At 39.2% G+C, this 20,922-nt stretch overlaps 2 protein-coding genes across 4 annotated transcripts in view; both read right to left on the bottom strand.

The window, feature by feature from the left end:
- Positions 1-20,922, bottom strand: part of LOC137498893 (UDP-glycosyltransferase UGT5-like) — a 361,857-nt gene that overhangs the window by 213,834 nt on the left and 127,101 nt on the right. Inside the window, exon 1 of one of the 2 annotated variants that reach the window (XM_068226631.1) lies at positions 4,973-5,071. The exons of the other annotated variant lie outside the window; for it this stretch is intronic. The gene's annotated coding sequence lies outside the window, so the exon portion shown is untranslated. Of the gene's footprint in view, positions 1-4,972; positions 5,072-20,922 lie in introns of those variants that run through there. 2 annotated transcript variants of the gene reach the window in all.
- LOC136866741 (UDP-glucosyltransferase 2) overlaps positions 6,376-20,922 on the bottom strand; it is a 123,312-nt gene continuing 108,765 nt past the window's right edge. For both annotated transcript variants that reach the window (XM_067143850.2, XM_068226633.1), the window contains exon 6: positions 6,376-8,856. In XM_067143850.2, coding sequence (XP_066999951.2) covers positions 8,568-8,856 — 289 coding nt within the window. In that variant the 3' untranslated portion in view covers positions 6,376-8,567. The remainder of the gene's footprint in view (positions 8,857-20,922) is intronic.

Genomic DNA, 20,922 nt, shown 5'->3' with positions numbered 1-20,922 from the left:
TATAAAATGCTCAATAAAAGTACATTCGTTAAAACTCCTGGGGTGTCTGGACTTCTTGGGCGACAACCCCCCCCCCCCCCCATCCCCGGCTATCACTGTTACTCCCATCCCAACATAACTGCAGCATTTCATATATTTCGAGTACAAGTGAAATGAATGCAAGAAGAAACAGTTTGAGTAAGGATGCAATATTCTGGTTTAGAATAAATACGGTAATGTTATTATAATAATGGTCATGTGACAAGCAATAAAGAAGTGACATTTTATACAAATAATGCGGCAAAGATATATATACACACACACACACACACACGCGTCGAATAGACGTTCCTCGTCCTTCTTGTCCATGTCTAGATGATGAAGGCAAGAGAATGATGGTCCACCGTGACTCGTTATTTCGACATGATAAACAAACCCTAGATGACACAGAATTCGAATCTAACCGCATCTTAAGAAATCGCACAAAGCAGTTAATCAGAAATTTTTAAAAATGTATATATTTTCGGAATTTAGCTAACAATTTAAATTCTAATCGCGCACGGGACCAGCTTAGAGCTCTGGGAATAGGAAAACATCAACAGAGGCAGACAACTCCTGACATTCCATTTGACAAACTGAACAATTATAGTAGAATAAATACTCAACCTACCCAAATCAACTGCACCGACTCACCGCCCTCTCCTCCAGCCAATCCACCATTCACATTTCACAGTGTCACAGAAATTCAGGTTAAAAGGCTTTGTACTCGATTAAATCAAAGACTACAGGTGTAGGCCCTAGTTGATATTCCTATTACTTTTACACATAACATTATGGGTGCTATCTCGCCTATACTGACGCACATAGAGAACTACTGTTTACTAAACGGAACTTTCCCTACTGTCTGGAAAACAGCCAATATTATATCGGTACCTAAGAGTTTAGACCCACAATCACCCTCTGACTATCGTCCTATGTCCGTACTCCCTGCGCTTTCTAAAGACTTTGAACGTTTAGTATACGAGGAAGTTCTGGAATACCTAAATAAAAATGCTCTTTTGTACCCTTTCCAATCTGGATTTGAGAAGGGTCACAGTACCGTGACAGCACTTTTGAAGGTTACTGAAGACATTAGAAACGCTATGGACAAACGACTGCTCACCATACTTATCCTTCTTGACTTCAGTAGCGCCTTTGACACTACAGTAATTCCGACTATGATAAAGAAAATGGAACTGCTAAATTTCGACCTGGCTGTGCTTAAGGTTTTTAGTTCTTATTTGAGTAACCGTCAACAGCGTGTAACAGTAAACGACAAGGCCTCTGAATGGAAAATGAAACTTAGTGTTGCCCCACAGGGCAGTATTCTACCGCCCCTAATTTTCTGTATTTTTATCAATGACATACCATCTGTGACCTCTGTGCTGACGATCTTCAAATACATCGACACTGCAAGACAAGATATTAACAGGGACCTCCGACGACTCAGTGTACTGTATATGCATAACGAAGCTCCCTTATACTAAACTGGAAAAAAACTCAGACAATTATAATTGGATCACGAAAATTACTGAGCTGCTCAAACAATGTCGCAATCCCGCCTATCCTACTGAATTATTCCCTACAGTAAAACGGTTTAAAATCCCGGCGTAATGATGAATGAAGCAGCTGATTGGTCTGATCATACGAAACAAATACGTAAAAAGATTTTTGGAGTTCTTCACCCTGTTAAACGGCAGAGGGATGTATTTCCATTTGAGCTACAGGCCAAACGAATACAGACACTCATTCTCCCTATTCTTGATTATTGTGACGTTGTTTTAGTTGACATGACGAGAGAAGAAACACTTAAACTTCAACGAGCACTGAATTCCTGCCTGCGATTTATTTACAATATCGGGTACGATGTTCATATCACCCCATACTATCAGGCTGTCTCATGGCTGATGTCTGATAAACGTCCGCAGCTACTTTTAACGACGGTGATCAGAGTGGTAGCTGAAAGTCAGCCAATGTATATTTCTTCTAAATTCATCTTTTTATCATCATTTCTCAACTTAAATTCACGTTCTAGATTCATTCTTTCTATTTCACTGCACCGCACAAATAAAATTAATAGACAATTTGTGGTGACTGTCGCCAGATTATGTAATTCCCTGCCAGTTCAGGTCAGAGAAACTAGCTTTTTTAAATCACGACTTAAGGTCACCTGCTGAGACTACCTGTCGAGGACAGCTGACTGAATGGTTGAAGTAGGCCTATGAATGTGTGCGTTCCTGAGGATTAGCCATTTTTAAGAGTTTTTAATATTAATTAGTTCTAATATTAATTTAGTAATTTATTTAAATGTATTTTCAATTCTATTAATTTATGTAGTTTTAACTATTTTAAGTATCTCAGTACTTTATTTAAGATTCTGATTAGTATGTGGTTGAGTGTACGAGAGGGCCTGGAGCCCTAACTTCGCCACTGTACTGAAGGCACTAATAAATAAATAAATAAATAAATAAATAAATAAATAAATAAATAAATAAATAAATAAATAAATAAATAAATAAATAAATAAATAAATAAATAAATAAATAAATAAATAAATAAATAAACAAACAAACAAACAAACAAATAAATAAATACATAAATAAATAAATAAATAAATAAATAAATAAATAAATAAATAAATAAATAAATAAATAAATAAATAAATAAATAAATAAATAAATAAATAAATAAATAAATACGTAAATAAATAAATAAATAAATAAATAAATAAATAATGTAAAGCGTATGGGTATAGATATTTTGTTAGTTGGTAAAGAAAAACACTCGTTACAACCTATGCTATGTAGGGTTTACCTTGTCCTATTAGTTTCCAACGCGGTTAGGGCCACGCAGCTGTGAGCTTGCATCCGGGAGATAGTGGATTCGAACCCCACTGTCGGCAGCCCTGAAAATGGTTTCCCGTGGTTTCCAATTTTCACACCAGGCAAATGCTGGAGCTGTACATTAATTAAGACCACGGCCGCTTCCTTCCCACTCCTAAGCCTTTCCTATCCCACCGTCGCCATAAGACCTATCTGTGTCGGTGCGACGTAAAGTAAATTGTTAATTACTTTCCTCGCAAGCCTGGGATACAGAATATAGTAGTATAAAGTTAGAGTTTTGTGACGCTAATATGTATAATTTTTATTAACGTGTCAGAAACCAACGGCACTGAGCTGTTGCCATTTCAACACCGTTTTAAAGGTTACCGATCCACGCCGGGATTTGAACCTGCGAACTCGGACTCAGAAGGACAGAGACACAACCAACTGAGCCACATGAAAAGAAGGCGTTTGTGATTATTGTTATAAATAGATGCAGTTAGCATTTTTAAAAAGTTTTATGAGGAGCATTTATTAAGGCGTACGTTTTCTTACTGTCCTAAATGCACGTGGCCGGACAGAGGAGCTAGCTGGAAGCTAAGGAGCCTTGCAGGGGCGTCGCTTCCTTCTCTGTTCACTTTTCCAAACCAAACTCCATGACGTAACAGCCCCGAAGCGCCATCGTCTACCAAGCGACGGCTGTCCAGCCCGGAGGCCTGCAGATTACGAGGTGTCGTGTAGTCAGCACGACGAATCCTCTCCACCGTTATTCTTGGCTTTCTAGACCGGGGCCACCATCTCACCGTCAGATAGCTCCTCAATTATAAACACGTGGGCTGAGTGTACCTCGAACCAGCCCTCAGATCCAGGTAAAAGTCCTTGACCTGGCCGGGAATCGAACCCGGGGCCTCCGGTAAGAGGCAGGCACGCTACCCCTACACCGTGGGGCCGGCTGGTTACTTTTAGGTCTCCTTATTTTCGAATTTGACTTAAGGCATTCTGCATTCGATTCCCGGCACTGACAGAGTTAAGAAAGCCATGAGATCGGGAGGATACAGGCTTGTTTTTGGGTGCAGTAGAGTTTTCCTTGAGTCTCCCGTAATCGAAATATCTACGGCCTGGAAGGTAGTCACCTTCACGGAGTGTAGTACCAAAGTGGTTCCTTTTTTTAAGAAGACAAATTAAATAAAGATTCTACTTCCTCACAAACGAAGAACGATATTTTCAATTTTACGAACAGTTTCAATAATGCAGCCGGTGTATGTTAAGAGTTCAGAAGCTATGATTGTACATGGTAACAATCAAAACCAACAATATTTACTGAATATCCGTCACCGCACTCGGTAGGACCAGCTTTCTTTTTATATTCACCGGGCGAGTTGGCCGTGCGGTTAGGGGCGCACAGCTGTGTGCTTGCATTCGGAAGATAGTGGGTTCAAACACCACTATCGGCAGTCCTAAAGATGGTGTTCTGACGTTTTCCATTTTCACACCAGGCAAATGCTGGGGCTGTACCTTAATTAAGGCCATGGCTGCTTCTTCCCACTCTCAGCCCATTCCTTTTCCATCCTCGCCATAAGACCTATGGTGCGACGTAAAGCAAATTCTAAATATAAACATAAAAAATCTTTTCACACCCCCTTCCAAGGAATAGTTTTATCCACACTACTGGCCTGGACTTACACCCCACCCACTGAAATTATTTTGTGGGTACGCCACTGCATCCACTCACCATTTAAGGTACAAGGTAAGTCCGAAGAATGGTTGGAGATTCAAAATACGCCACCATAAATGATGCGGTTCTGGCTCAAAAGTGTAAGGAAACGTAAGGGATGGGATCTGTGTTTTAAGTAGAATCCGTATCAATAGAACGTGAATTCCCATTTTAAAAATGTTTCATGTATCGACTGGGATTCAAGCCTGGGCCGTCCTGATGAGAAGATAGAACCATTGGAACTGAGTTATCACACCCGCCAATTACAAAATAGTTACCCGCACTTTTGATGGTGCCATATGAGGTTAAATCAGTCCCCGGGTATTTGACAAAATATATAGGCCCACCTATTGAACTTAGGCACGACTCCGCGATTGTCTTGCTATTTTAAAAGTAAAAAAACTTTTTCATAACTTACCGAGGATGCACGTGGTGTTGGCTTCTCAGTGACAAAACGGTCCCTCTTCAAAAAAGGTTACTTATATGGCACAAAATGAGGAACAAACGTGCAGCTCACAATCCTGTCACAGTCTTCCCAGCGCTGCAACTTAAACGCAGCACATCTCTTAACCACGGTACAACCTGAGAATACCTAGGACATTGTTGTTTCCTGGAACCGATATGCAAAAGCTGACACGATGTTGTAAGCTTGCAACTGTTTCTGGACGTGGCCCCCCGTTATCTCGTTGGTCACGTTCCGGCCCCCTACTGAGTAATCCCTTGCTAATTGCCCCTTTCTTCATGTCTTGACATTTGTCAACACACGGTTACATTCTCAATACTGAGGCCTCTACAGGGAAATATCCCTGCACATCGCAATCCTAAGTGTCTTCCTTTCATTCAAGCAGTACAAATATGGAGAATTATGTATGGCCCTATTGAGCCCTGCTAGTAGATTCTTGTTGCTACGTTAACTTAACACTTCGGCGTACGTTTTTAAGTTGTTCGTACCGTACGTAAAACAACGGCTGATCATCGCTCTAGTTTCAGGAAATATTTGGGGGGGGGGGCGCGGCCCCACTGCCCCCACCCCCCTTGGCTACGCCAGCGCAACCCCGTTTCCCTGAATGTACCTCCCTATTACCCTTCTAAACAAATTTCCTAACTTATACGTACCACTGCGGTTTAAGTGAAGGCCATCTGAGCGCAGATCCCTATCTCCTACCCACCCATTAGGGTCTAGAAATTTTATTCCCAGTTTCATACATACCCACTCCATACAAGCCCACCTTGCTTAACACAGACAAGTCAGCCTTCTTTGAAGTCCTTGAACATCCTAAATACTGTTGCACGAGGTACTGCATCTTCACCATGTGCTTGCTTCTGCTTTTCGTAAATTTCAGTGGCTGTATGGTTTAAATGAAAACAGAATTTGATTGCGCAGTAATGCTCCTCTCGCATCACCTACATTATTATACATAAAAACCTGCTCTGTTTCAAGTATTTTGCACGTAACATCTACATAGTAGAGCATTACTACCAAACTACCGATACGAGAGTGCTGCCACCTACATTATTATACATAAAAACCTGCTCTGTTTCAAGTATTTTTGTTACGGATAGGAAACTATCACGGAAGCTACAGGAAAAAATCAGCCTCAGTCTTTGTTGTTCAGCCTACGTACAATACTTAATTTGATTTAAGGTCCATTCTTGAAAAATTAGTGTAGGTCTATACAAAATCTCACCCTATGGCAACTGTTGCATATTCCAGCATTCTATCTCTAAGGTATATGGTGGGACACACGGGTATAAAATCATTTATTGAAACATGTTTTCTTACAAATAAAGAGTTTGTTTAATGTACAATAAATACTCTTACATGAAAATAGGAAAATTGTCTCTAATGATGTAATAAAAGTGGAGTGAACAGTTACAAAATTAACTAAACTATTTAAGTTGCAATATTTACACAATTTGGGAGTTTCACTGCTGTAGGTAACATCAGGCCATGTTTTATCCATCTAAGGCACTAAAAGAAACAGCAGTTGATCTCTTAAAAGCTCAAGATCCCTTTTAAAAGTAATTTTCATGCATCAATCTGAAAGTGTAATATGATATTTATAAATACTAAAGCTTGTCCAATAAGAGGCGGGTTTTAACAGGTGCAGCCATGAAGAGAACTACTGCGAGAATAATAGCACATTGCGTTTCAAGTCTCCAAATTGGTAGTCTATTTCTTTGTCATTTTTCGTACTGAAACTCTGTTTGCTCTTCTTATATCCCCTAAGCTACGAAATTCAAATGTTAGGCCAACCGATAGCATGCATTCATAGCTATTATATCATGCTTCATGGCTAAATGGTCAGCTTGCTGGCCTTTGGTCACAGGGGTCCCAGGTTCGATTCCTGGCAGGGTTGGGAATTTCAACAATAATTAGTTAATTCCCCTGGCACGGGGACAGGGTGTATGTGTCATCTTCATCATCATTTCATCCTCACCACGACACGCAGGTCGCCTACGGACATCAAATCAAAAGACCTGCACCTGGCAAGCTGAAGTGCCCGGACATATCCCGGCACTAAAAGCCACATTTTTATAGCTATTATTAACCGTACTGTAATGATATTGCTATATAATCCAATACTGTATAGGAGGGTGTGTAATATTAGCTGGAAAATTCCATCTGGTCAAAGAAAACAGACCCTCAAGAAAGGCATTATAATGCAATCATAACATTCCTAAAATACATGCAAGCATTGTAATGACAAGCTTAGTATGCATGGAATGCATACATATCCTACGTCGTTCCATCTTAAGCGATGGTTCGGTGAACGAGGCATCTCCACCAGTTCCTGTCTCTGAACTTTTCTCCTTCTTTGATGCTTTCCAAAGTATGTCCTCGCTGTTCAATGTCAATCTTCACCATGTCCTTGTACCTGAGTCTTGGTCACCCTCTTGGTCTTTTGTCTTCAAGTTTTAGATCATACATTTGTTATGGTAATATGTTATCCCCCATGAGTCGCATTTGTCCATACCATCTCAGTCGCTGTGCTGTTATTCTGTCCTGCAGTCTTACAACTTGAGCCTGCTTGCGAATTTCCTCACTACGGTCTCTGTCCCTCTGTGTTTTACCAATCATGCTACAGATAAATCTCATTTCTGCTGACTGGATTCTACTAACATCTTTATTTCTCATGGTCCATGTTTTGCATGGAATGACAGCAGTAAATAATTGCAGATATTAACCTACTTCTAAACTCCCCCTGTGGGTGGGGGTGGTAAAATAACATCCACGATATCCCCTGCTTGTCGTAAGAGGCGACTAAAAGTGGCTCCAGGGGCTCTTAATTTGCGAGTGTGGGTTGGCAACCACGGAGCCCTTAGTTGAGTCTTGGTATTGCTTCCACTTATTTGTGCCAGGCTCCTCACTTTCATCTATCCTATTCGACCTTCCTTGGTCAACTCTTGTTCTATTCTGACCCCGATGGCATTAGGTTTGCGAATTCTTGGGAGTCTTTCATTTCCACGCCCTTCGTGGTCCTTGTCTTTCTTTGGCCGATACCTTTATTTTTTGAAGTGTTGGATCTCCTCTATTTTTATCTCCCAGGTTAAAGTTAGTATATAGAGGATGGTTGTCTAGATGTACTTCCTCTTAAAATAATCACCTCCACCATCACCACAACCACCCCTACCACCAACTTCTAAACCTGGTCAGCTCTAAACAAAACAGGAACTGAAATTCAGAGACCTTCTATCGAATATAAATAACAAAACAATGACCATACTTGACATTATAACCAAAATATTAAACTGAACTGATTAAAACACTAGCGTAATACTTATAACACACAAATAAACGGGAATAACAACAATAATACTTAAATACTTAAAAACAATAAGAGTTAATAATAGTAAACTAGGTGTGCAGATAACACAATATACACTTGTATTGCAACCAGAAAGGCAACTGCATTACATGAAAATGTGAGGATAAATAACAGCTGACGGAGCGATCGTAGTGCACCAATGTCAAAACCCTTCTCGTATTGGACAAGCTTTAAGTTTCAGTGTCACTGATTTTTCTTTACAAATGATACTAGCTTACTTCGTCTTACATAAGAGAACAACAGTTTTAGAATATAATAAGCAATAATAAAAACAACTGTCAAAGCAAGAAGTATGGCAGCGATAACATCTAATAATAAGTATTGATATAAGTGAAGATCCAATGCTGCACTCCTCAAATGATGGGCACCTTTGTGTCGAAGCACGTATTCGATCCACCAGATGGCTCTGTCCAAGGAGACTGGCACCTCCTCTCTGTACACGGCAGATACTTGCTGCATTTTATTGCGATACCTGTGGAATAGTAATTTAACTTTAGTCTTAGTGCCATAATCAGTCTTCAAAGATGCAGATATTAGGTAGTAGTGTGTAACATTCTGCAGAAAGGAAATGAAAAACCTACAGTGAAAAATTAATAAAAGTCATATTTTAGTGGGAAAATGTTACTTAACAAATGAAATTGGAAACTAATAGAATAAGACAAGAACTGTGACCCTTTCAGTTTGATCACAATCCAAGAAAGGTGCCATTTAATAAATAATGATCCTCCTGTTTGAATACATTTCACTGTATCATAAATAGCAATAATAATAATAATAATAATAATAATAATAATAATAATAATAATAATAATAATAATAATAATAATAATAATAATAATAATAATAATAATAATAATAATAATAATAATAATAATGGTTCTATCCAAGGAGACTGGTACCTCCTCTCTGTACACGGCAGATATTTGCTGCATTTTATTGCGATACCTGTGGAATAGTAATTTAAGTTTAGTCTTAGTGCCATAATCAGTCTTCAAAGATGCAGATATTATTATTATTATTATTATTATTATTATTATTATTATTATTATTATTATTATTATTATTATTATTATTATTATTATTATTATAAATTTATAAATTTTGTGAATGAGCCCATTAGGACTACGCAAAGTACTTAGAGACAGGCATTTGCCTTTCTTTGTGCCCACACTTCCTTCATTCATTTGCTGTGTGCTTCTTTTCTCTCTTGAGACCATGTTGTTCCGGTCTTCTTCTTTGGTTTTTCCTCTTGGTCAACTTTCCACTTATGAACTTTGGTTCTGAAGATAACCCGGCTTTGGATGTCTTCAGGTGTAATTCCTGCCAGTTTGAGACCTGTTTTAATTTCGCCAATCCATTTTATTGTGTCCGTTTTGGCTTTACTTCGGTTTTCATAAAATTCAACTATTTGCTTGGTAAGTCTATCTGGGTTCATCCTTTTTATATGTCCAAAGAATCTTAATCTTTGTTTTCTGATGTCGCTGTGAATGTTAGAAAACTGTTTGATTTCCTGTTTCCCTCTAAGGCGGTACTGTTCATCTACGAGTTTTGGGCCTAAAATTTTTCTAATGATCTTGCGTTCCTTTTTCTGAATATTTTCTAGATCAGTTTTCCTGTTCAAAATTAGTGTCTCTGATCCATAGAGGCATTCTGGTTTTATAACTGTATTATAGTGTCTTAGTTTTGCATGCTTGGAGAGACACTTTTTGTTATAGATATTTTGGGTGAGTCTATACGCAGTTTCCATTTTTTGGCATCTAACTTCATTGGCTTTTGTTTCCATTCCATTCTCCTGAATTATTTCACCGAGATATTTGAATTGCTGGACCCGTTTTATTTTGCCATATTTTGTCTCCATGAATTTAGGGGCTTCTTTGCTGTAGGTCATGTATTCAGTTTTTTCAAACGATATTTGGAGGCCGACTTTTTCCGCTGTTTCTTTCAGGAGTTCGATCTGGTTTATGGCTGTTGAAACATCATGAGTTAAGATTGCCAGATCGTCTGCAAATGCCAGGCAGTCTACTGCTAATTTGCCCCTACCAAGAGTGATTGGTTGGTCAATCTTGAGGACAGACTTCTGTTTGTGCCATTCCTGTATTACTTTTTCAAGGACGCAGTTGAAGAGTAGTGGAGAGAGCCCATATCCCTGTCTTACTCCTGTTTTGATCGGAAAAGGATCTGAGATTTCCCCCATGAATTTAACCTTAGATTTTGTGTCTGTCAATGTCTCTTTTACAATTGCGAGTGTTTTCTGGTCTAGACCCTGTTCTTTTAATATCTGAAACAGTGATTGATGATCAACTGAATCATAGGCCTTTTTGAAATCAACAAAAGTACAAACTACTTATTTGCTACAAATTCTCTGATGCCTTAGGATTAACTTTAGGTTCAAAATTTGCTCTGGACATGAACGGCCTGGTCTGAAACCTGCTTGATATTCTCCAATTTTTGGTTCTAGTTGCTGTTGGGCTCTGTCGAGAAGGCACTGAGATACAATTTTGTAGGCAACAGATACCAATGTGATTCCTCTGTAGTTATTTAAGTCTGTTCTGTCTCCTTTCTTATGTAAAGGATGAATTAGTGCACTTTTCCAATCTTCTGGAATTTTTTCTGTTTCCCAAATCTCTTGGATGATACCGGTGAATTCTTTTATAGTATTTGGGCCTGCTGATTTGAGAATTTCTGCTGTGATCCCATCCTCACCTGCAGCTTTATTCATTTTAAGTCGTTTTATCTGTCTGGTAATTTCTTCTTCATCCGGTGGAACTGAATTTGGGTTTGTGAAGTCAGGTTCCTGCGGTGGAAATCTTTGTGTTGGCTCTGGGCAGTTAAGCAGTTCTTCAAAATACCTTGCAAGTTCGGTGCAGTTTTCTTGATTGTTCAGTGCAAATTGCCCATTTACTTTCTTAAAGCAAAGGTTTTGTGGCTGATACCCTGTTAGCTTTGTTTTGAAGTTCTTGTAGAAATTTCGTGTGTGGTTTTTTTCGAAGTCCTTTTCAATTTCTAGTAGTTGATCTTTCTCGAATTTCCTTTTGGTCCGTCGGATTAATTTCGCAGCCTCTTTCCTGACTGCCAAAAACATTTTGTGATTCTTATCGGTCTTTTTGCTGTTCCACTTATTGTATGCATTCTGCCGGGATTGGATGGCTTGTTCACAGTCTGTGTTCCACCAAGGGTGTTTTGTTTCTTTTCTGCAGAGGAATCAGTGTTTGTGCTGTTCCAATTAGTTTGGTCTTGCGTTGCTGCCAATTGTTGGACTGCTTTTTCTCTAATTCTTTGGTGAGAGACGGCTGGATCCGACTAGTATCAAATTTCGGAATTATTTGCTTCCTTCTTCTGAACCTTTGGGGTATCAACTGTAGTATGACTCATGTCAGATAGTGGTCTGAGTCTATGTTTGCACCCTTTCTTACTTGGACATATTATTATTATTATTATTATTATTATTATTATTATTATTATTATTATTATTATTATTATTATTATTATTATTATTATTATTATTATTATTATTATTATTATTATTATTATTATTATTATTATTATTATTATTATTATTATTATTATTATTATTATTATTATCTTTTGGGATTTTGCCATGTCAAAGAAAGAAAAAAGAGAAATTCTTTATGTTTCACATAGACATCTTCCATCTGAGCTACTCTGCCTGGTATGAACATACACATTATTTTTTTTCAAATTATAATATTATGGCTACAGTACTTGTGTTTTTGTAAAATTCAGGACGAAAATATGTAACTTACCTATATAAGCAGCAATTTGATAGAATTCAAATTAGGGTTCTATGATCATTTTTGAAGAATGTAGGATATAAGTTAATGTTCTAAAATCATAAAATCATTCAGAGAAAATGCAAAAATAGGTAGGTAAGAATCATGTTATATACATATTTTAATACTAAACACTGCACCTTATCCTGCCATAAATGCACCTGGCTGCCTCCTCAGGGGTGGTACGCTCATTAAAGGGATCAGTTTAAATTTGTACACATCACTGGATAGGATAAGAAGGTTCATGAATGGGTCTCCTCTTGTTCCAAGTCAACTGTCCTAAGTACTCAGAGTTGAATCCCTTCCTTAATTGGTCATGCAAGGTTTTCCTGTAATGAAGCCTCCAATTCAGGTTACTGAATATCAAAGGGTAAAGAAGGATCCACCTATTCAATACCATTAGCTTAATATAGTGTCCTATATAATTGGTACTAGTTTCAACCCCATATACATTGGGTCATCTTCAGCCATGGTCCAATTGGGAAACATATGCTCACATACACAAAATAATAAAGAAAACTATCTGGTATGTCTCAAATTAAAATTCAAGTCTAAAACATTGATGAAGTCTGACAACACATCCAAAACTGAAACCGAATGTTACGTCAAAATTGTTTCGAATGTTGCTGAAACATGTTGTCACTCCTACAGCAACCAAATGTTCCTGAGTTGATCTGGGAGTTGGCATTCCCCATCTGTATAGTTGAGCCACTTGATTTATAAATTATGACTTGCTGAATAATAATATAGATAATGGTTTGTATGCAGCTAAAGGGGAACGTTCATAACTTGAATAAGTATTCCTTGCATGGGCGCTTGCCCCCCAGAATTTTAAAAAGGTTGATGTTCAGTTGTTTAATATCATACCAGATTATTTCATAAACTGAACTTACTGACAGTCATCTAGCATCTGTTATAACTGGACATTTCTGTAAACCATTATAAGTTGCTGACATTATATTGGTTTTTAAAGTGTGTCACCCCCACCGTGGAAAAGATCCTGTGGGCGCCCATCATTCCTTGTCATCAGATGTAGTGACCTATTGTTTAATTTGGTTTGAAGTGATTGTCCCTATGTTCCTCGTAAATTGTGTTCACTTGGCATGGACACAACACCAGATCGGGATTGCAGTCCAGGATATCAATCTGCTGAACATCTCGAAGGAACATTGAGGCGTCAGTGGCAAAAGATCCTCATTACTCTCTGACATATTGGTTAGTGGCCTCGAGTTCACCTGAGCTTCTACCTTGCAGAGAATGGTCCTCAACTCCTCAGCATCTATCACTGATTTGCCAACAATTCTTCTCATCAGATCCTTCATGACTCCAATTAAATGTAACTTCTTAACAAACAACTCCAATTAGCTGCTTTCAATGACTTCCCCACCAACTCACAGGAGGGGATTAAATCTCCAATCAATCTATTTGACACTACTGTACTCCTAGAAATTTTCCCAATCTAAAGACTGAAAAACCTTATATGCACCCCTCAAATTGGTCCCATTGTCATTGAAGATCATATCAAGGCATCCTCATCTTGCAATGAATCTGTGCCAGAGTCTGGATAAATGCATCTGTTGATAATCCTTCCACCATCTACAAGTGTAGAGTTCTGTACACAGAACAAGTGAAGATGCAATCCAGATTTTCTGCCCATTCCACAAAATTAATAGACCAGCCACACTCACACCAGTGATTTGGAAAATGAATTAATCTTGAACACGCTGTAAGGTCAGAGGAGGTGACTCCTCATAAAAGTGATCAGCACTGTACCAGTTGCAGACGACGCATTTCCTCACCACTCAACGAGTCAACAGCCTCCCTTTCAGAATCCTCATCTATTTGACTTCAACCAACAGTGTTTGGGTTCCGATATGGTTGTTATTCTTGTGCAAGTTACATGCAAATTTGATAGCAATTGGACTGTCATGAGACAAAACTGTAGAAATCAAACAAAAATTCATCAGATTGGTTAGTTATCTTGATCTGAAGAGAATCACACCAAGAGAATCAACATGTGTTTGTAGTCCATGAAGTCTCTCATCTTTGGAGGAGGAGAAGGCATCTTCTTGTGCCAACTTCAACACAGACTTCCTTTGCGTCTATTATTCTTAATTTGACGGTTGTTCCAAAACCAGATTAACCATCCCATCAAGGGGATGGTCCCCTTGATGGGATGGTCCTTTCAAAACTCTGAAAAGGTTTCTACATCCAATCATGTCTCAGTTCTCAAATGTTGTCAATCATCACCAGAGATCTCTTCAACATTTCTTCTTGCAAATCATATCACTGAGGGCCCATTAACTCTTGTCAGATTGTCAGATCATCTATGATGGATTTCAGCAATTGAGCTCCAATAACTGCACCCAACAGCTCTAATCTTGGCATCATAGGTATAAAAACCTACTTCAACATCAGACTGCTTTGTACCCAGTTCTCAAAGATTCTTCTGAGGATCACTCCCAGTCAACCTTTTCCTCCCACAAATCTTGAATCATTGACTTTATGAAAATTGTGGCTGGTGAGCTAAAAGCAATAGGGTTTAAAATGTGCTGCAACAAGATAGCACAGATTGTTCTGTGACCATGCTGGCCTGAGTGCATTTTTCCTACCAATCCAAGTGGAGGCTCAAAGCGTCTTCATTGCAATTCCATTTTAGGCCAAATAATGAAATTTCATGGTCTTCTTTTCTCTCATGGGAATACTCCCACCCTCTGAGGAACTGCAGTAATAGGCGGTATTAGTGATCATGGAGCTGATTTTGTCATAGTTAAAAATAAATGTGATAGAAAGGAAAGTCTTAAAAGTAGGACTTGTACCCTGCGTAGGTTTACAAACATTCCCACAGAAGAAGGGAAGAAGGAAAAGCATACGGCCTTGGGCCTGTTTCAAGATAACATTGCTTTCGGAAAATGACCACATTTATTATGAATACAAATCCCCTTAGTGGGTTTTCCTTTAGCGTATTAACACGTACAATATAGTTTAAATCGCAAGACAGCCTCAGGCTGTGAAAGAAGTACATTAAATACTGGGCATTGAGCCCCAAAGGTTTAATATAACACCTCAGCCAGAACATTAAAAACAAATTCAATGTTTCAAAACTGCCCTCCGTTTAAAAAGCACCCAGTGCATACAATAGCAGAGAAAAAAAACTAGCTTCAATTCATTATCTTTAACCAATGGCGATGGAGGTGGCAGCTAATTTCCAAGCTGCCTGCACGTATACAATTACATTAAAAGGCACTGGATTACAATCATGTCGTATGACTGAATATTTCAGAAACCCAATAGTGAGATCCTCCCTTTGTTCTACCCCGCGCTAATACTCCAATTTTATTTAGTTAGTTAGTGCTTATCTCCACACCATGGACAAGGAAGGGTACGAGACCCCAGTGGAACCAGCTGCTGTCACTCAAGGCACCGAGAATATCTCCGGCCGCTGGCTATCAGGCACAGTGGCGGCGCATTCTATATGTTCAGTGGTTCAGTGAAACCCCTAGAAATATATAAGCCTAGGTAAAATTATTTATGAGAGCCTATTCCTTAAATTTGTTCTGTATATCAGCGCGCGTAGCGGTATATTTTATATCAACACTCGGTTGCTCTCCAGAACCAGTGAAGAGGTTCAATTTCAGGACTGAACGGGCGGGGCCATGAGACGTAAGGAGGGTGCGCAAGGCGAGGGGTTATGAGAAGCAGGGAAAACATAGCCCAGGAATCGCTGGCAACTGGACCAGCGATAGACACGAGTTACATCGAGCGGTTCCGAAATTAGCCGAAGCATTGTCAGAGCGTGCCGTTAAAATTTGCCTATGTGGTAGGTTTTGAAGGGAATTTAATTTGGCGATTTTGCCATTCTGATGTAATTAACCGCAATGGGCCAGAATATTTTGCTAACTACGGTTTTTATAGCATCAATAGGCGTAAGTAGCCTAAGTTTATGTAATTAAATGAAACTTTTCATTAGTAATACGTGTTTTATGAAAAGTAAACAGCAAAATACGTCAACACATAAATAACAGTAGTCTGCCTAACACGTTCTTGAAGAAGTTATTCCTACGTAAACAACGTCTTCAAAATCAGGGGAAATTGGATCAGATTTAAGTAATTGCACCTCATATTCTCTTTCATTCTTCATTGTTTTGGTAACTTCTTCCAGCTGTAGCCGTGTCTCTGCAAAGCAAAGTCCTGTTTCTAATCAAGCAATGTCACTATTTTACATCTATGTAAACATCAAGTAACAATAATAATCTGAACACGTTATTTTCCACAGCAGTGAACCCCCAGACGTTTTATACACACGCCGCCACTGATCAGGCAAGTACCAACCCCTGTCCGTAGCTCGACAAGCATGCGAGCGGCAGACGGGAGGGAGGGGAGCAAGGCCAGCCCAATTGGCTGGAAAAGTGGGGAAGGCACGTTGCCAAGTAACATGCAAGCGCGGCGGAAGTAGGAAGGGAGAATATCAACCTTTAGAAATACATGCCAAGATACATAAATAATAATCCATAAAAGGCCGAACATAGAAAAATAATAATAAATTGAAAAACCAACGTCAATCTTAAGGGCGCAACCAGGCAGCCAACAAAGCCCAAAGGGGGCGGGAGAATTATCTAAAGCATACGGCACAGGACTATTAGGCAGTACCATATGGCTGATAAAACAGGCATGGGGGAGTTTAAAAAAGTAACTATGATTGGAAGAAAATGGTAAATAAAAATGTAAACAGACTCTGGGATGGGTTTGTTGAGGAATGTAAAGGTGGTAAGGAATGGTAAAGACCCGCTATATTATAACAGATAAGTGAAGAAACTAAGAAAGAGGTGCAGGTTGGAAAGAAATAGAGTTAGAAATGACTGTGGAAGTAAGGAGAAATTGAAGGAACTTGCTAGGAAATTGAATCTAGCAAAGAAGTCAGCTAAGGGTAACATAATGGCAAGCATACTTGGCAGCCATACAATTTTAGTGAAAAATGGAGGGGTATATATAGGTACTTTAAGGCAGAAACAGCTTCCAAGGAGGACATTCCAGGAATCATTAATGAACAAGTGGAGTGTGTATGCGAGGAACTTCAAAAGGCAGAAGTATTCAGTCAGGAGTATGTAAAGCTTGTCAGTTACAAGAATAATGTCCAGATAGAGGAGGTGACTAGTATTAAAGATGTATTAAAATTTACCTATGATAACAACGACATTTACAATAAGTTAAGATACAAAAGTTGAAAACTAGAAAAGCAGCTGGAATTGATAATATTTCTGGGGATATACATAAGACAATGAGTTGGGATATATTACCATACCTGAAGTACTTGATTATTGTTTGCATGAAGGAGCTATACTAAATGAATGGAGAGTTGCTATAGTAGCCTCTGTGTATAAAGGAAAGGACAGGCCAGTCAGTTTGATATGAATTGCATGTAAGCTTTGGGAAAGCATTCTTTCTGATTATATTAGACATGTTGACACCTAAATCAGCAACATCATTTAATTCACTATGGAGATGGAGTCGGACGGATGCCTTCCTTTCTTGAATGTCCTAGTAAGAAAGAAACTGGACGGTACCTTAGGACATTCACAGCAATTATAATAAGAAGTATTTCTATCCACCTATTCAATACAAATCACCTTTATTGGTGTTTACATTTTCATACAATTAATTCTTCTAAGGGACATGTTTCGCTCTTATAAAGAGCATCTTCAGCCATTAATTTTAACCTTAAAATGATGTTCATGAACAGTCATAAACATATTAAAAGACAATAGTCAGAATTAAAATTACAGTAGTCTAAAAACCAAATTACAATACATCTAAAAAACAACATTAAAGCACTTCAAAAATGTGATAACATGAACATTTAAAATTATCACAATGTCCATTCAAAAACTTGGTGTCTGAAACTATTACTGAATCTTCGTCTTAACAACAGTAGTAAATGTTTTTCTATAAAAACAGCACCAAGGTGAATAATAGTTTCAGACACAAAGTTTTTGAATGGTCATTGTGATAATATTTATTTATATTTATATATTTATTTATATACACTGAAGAAAATGGAAATTGCAGCACCCAGAAGGAGTGGTGCTACATTGCTGCAATTGAACATGCAGGACAAGTGTTTGGTTGTGCTTCGATGATCACACTTTCAGGTCCCTCTGACCGCAAGTTTGGACAACAATCAATACAGGATGTGCCCACCACGAGCTGCAATACATTCATGAATTTATCGAGGCATGGAGTCAATAAGGCCCTGGATTGCTTCCTGAGGAATTTTGGCCCATGCTTGCTGCTGCACTGCACGGGTCAGTTGTTCCAGAGTTGTGGGTGGCTGAGGACGGTTGGCCAGTTGTCGACCCATCATATCCCACACATGCTCAATAGGACTGAGGTCCAGGGATCTGGCGGGCCATTCTAAGGTTGTGATGTCGTGGAGAGCTTCTCAAGAGATGCGTGCAGTGTGAACCCAGGCATTGTCCTGCTGAAAGTACCCATTAGCAATGTTCACCATCATAGGGATAACCACTGGATTGAGTACCCTATCAACGTACTGTCAAGCAATCATAGTGCCCTCAACAAGCACTAATTGTGATTTCACATTAAAGCCAATAGCTCCCCAGACCATAATGCTTAGTGTTGGCCCTGTGTGCCTCTCGACAATAAGATCTGGGCGGCCCCTCTCCCCGGTACGTCTGCGCACACGATTCCGGCGATCACTGCGGGCAAGACAGAAGCACGATTCATCACTAAAGACGACCCTATGCCATTCGTCGACCGACGTCGATCTTTCTCGACACCAGGCCATCCTTACACGTCGCTGTTGTGGGGTCAATGGAACACCTTTTGCAGGGACACAGGCTCATAAGCCAGCTGCACGCAGGCAATTACCAACTATTTGTTGTGTAACGTGGGGTGCCACAGCTGCTCGAATTTGCGCTGCTGTTGCATGGGGTTCAATCCGGGCCATCCAAATGATGCGGCGATCCTCTCTCACAGTTGTCTGTCGCGCTGGGCCTGTACCAGGTCTACGAGTGTGGGTACCTTCATTTGATCACTGCTGCCATACACGTTGTACCGTAGATGCCTGTTGGCCAACACGTGCAGCGACAGTCCTTAGCGATAATCCAGCCACACACAGCCCAATTATCCGAGCCCTCTAAAATGGCAACAGTTGTTGATAGCGTACTCTTCTCTGTTGTCGAGGCATGTTTGACGGGGAACACTTCACTCCACAGACTTCAAGTCAACTACGCTAGACCAGAGTCCGTATACTGGAGTCGATTCCTCCGCGACCAATCACGTGGGGAGACCTGTAGCAACAATCCAATGGGTCTGAAACTTTGATCGTTTATATACCTACATGGCATCGTTCCATATCTTGAAAATCAACACAAACTACCAATGCCTTCATGGTGTTGCAATTTCCATTTTCTTAAGTGTATTTTTTCTTGAGTATTTTGTTTTTAATATTGTCACTTAATCTTCTTATGCTAATTTTAAGAACACTTTCTCACAAAGCATTGATACTTTGTCAATATATGAATTTTTCATCTAAACAATGTTATGTGGCTGAAGATGTTAATAATATACGAAATGTGAACCACTTTTAACCAATAAGTTGCCTTAAGCAACTAATGTATCGACGAGGTGGAAAATAAAAAGTACTTAGTTGTGAAAATGCACAGGTCTCATTTAGGCTTTCTTTTGCCAGGTGTATTGCAGTAGGGCTATGTTCTGACTTGTTGGGAGAATACCCTAGCTTGCTTACACCTCTATTTCTGGTTGACATACCTCCAAGACTTGCAATTTGCACCCTTTCTTCTGCCTCTACCTCCTGCCTCAAAAAATCTATGAAATTTTCCTTTTCAGTTTTAAGGAAGCACCGTGGTCCAAATTAGTTCACTGCCACATCCTGAGTACCTTCACCGACAAGTAAGACTCCACTAATGGAATAGAATGATGGTGTTCTGAGACGAAATCCCCAGACTTTCTAAAGATCTCAACTAGGTCTAAATTTTATCATAGAGGATGCTAAGTTTCATTTCTCTATCCTAAATCAACTTAAGCAGCTCCCTAGTACAACATTTACACAGCAAATCTTTCTGACCAAACCTATTTTTGAGTGCCTTGACATTCTTATCTTAATTATGTGCTGGGGGAGGAATTATCACCCACAGAGCTCAAGCTCTAGACCTAGGAACAGCTGATTGGATCAAATACTGAAACTTTTCTTCCTTAGAAAGAGCAGAGTCACCATCGATGCCTGAAAACTGTGCTCAAGATGCCACTCAGACATATCAGCGCTAAACTTCACTAATTCAAGTTTAGAAAACTGTATAGATCTCTGTTTCTCAGACGATGAACGCACAGATGACGCCATATTTCCACTCTCCACTCTTGCTCTCACAACTTCATCGCACTTGGTCTTGAGCGAGTGATATCTGATACTGTAACTATCAACTGTCTCAATTTCTTTGTAAATTTTGGCATCTACCTCATTGCTTTGATAGAGTTCACCCAAAAATAATTAATCTACCCCTTTATTTCAAAAAACCCACTCTCGGCTACAGCGAACCTTCCCAAAACTACTTCTATTATGTACTCCTCTTCCGCTAGCAAACTACAGCTGAAGCATGGGCTTTGCTAGAAGATGATCTCAAACCTGCTATTTTCCACTGTAGCTTCTCCATCTTCAAAATTAGTACTCACATCCTCGCTGATGAAAATGATGTACCATAGCTGCTTAATAT

Source organism: Anabrus simplex, chromosome 3 (genome assembly GCF_040414725.1).
Source record: "Anabrus simplex isolate iqAnaSimp1 chromosome 3, ASM4041472v1, whole genome shotgun sequence".
NCBI lineage: Eukaryota > Metazoa > Arthropoda > Insecta > Orthoptera > Tettigoniidae > Anabrus > Anabrus simplex.
Note: the sequence above shows the minus strand (reverse complement) of the source record. Positions and strands in the feature narration are given on the sequence as shown.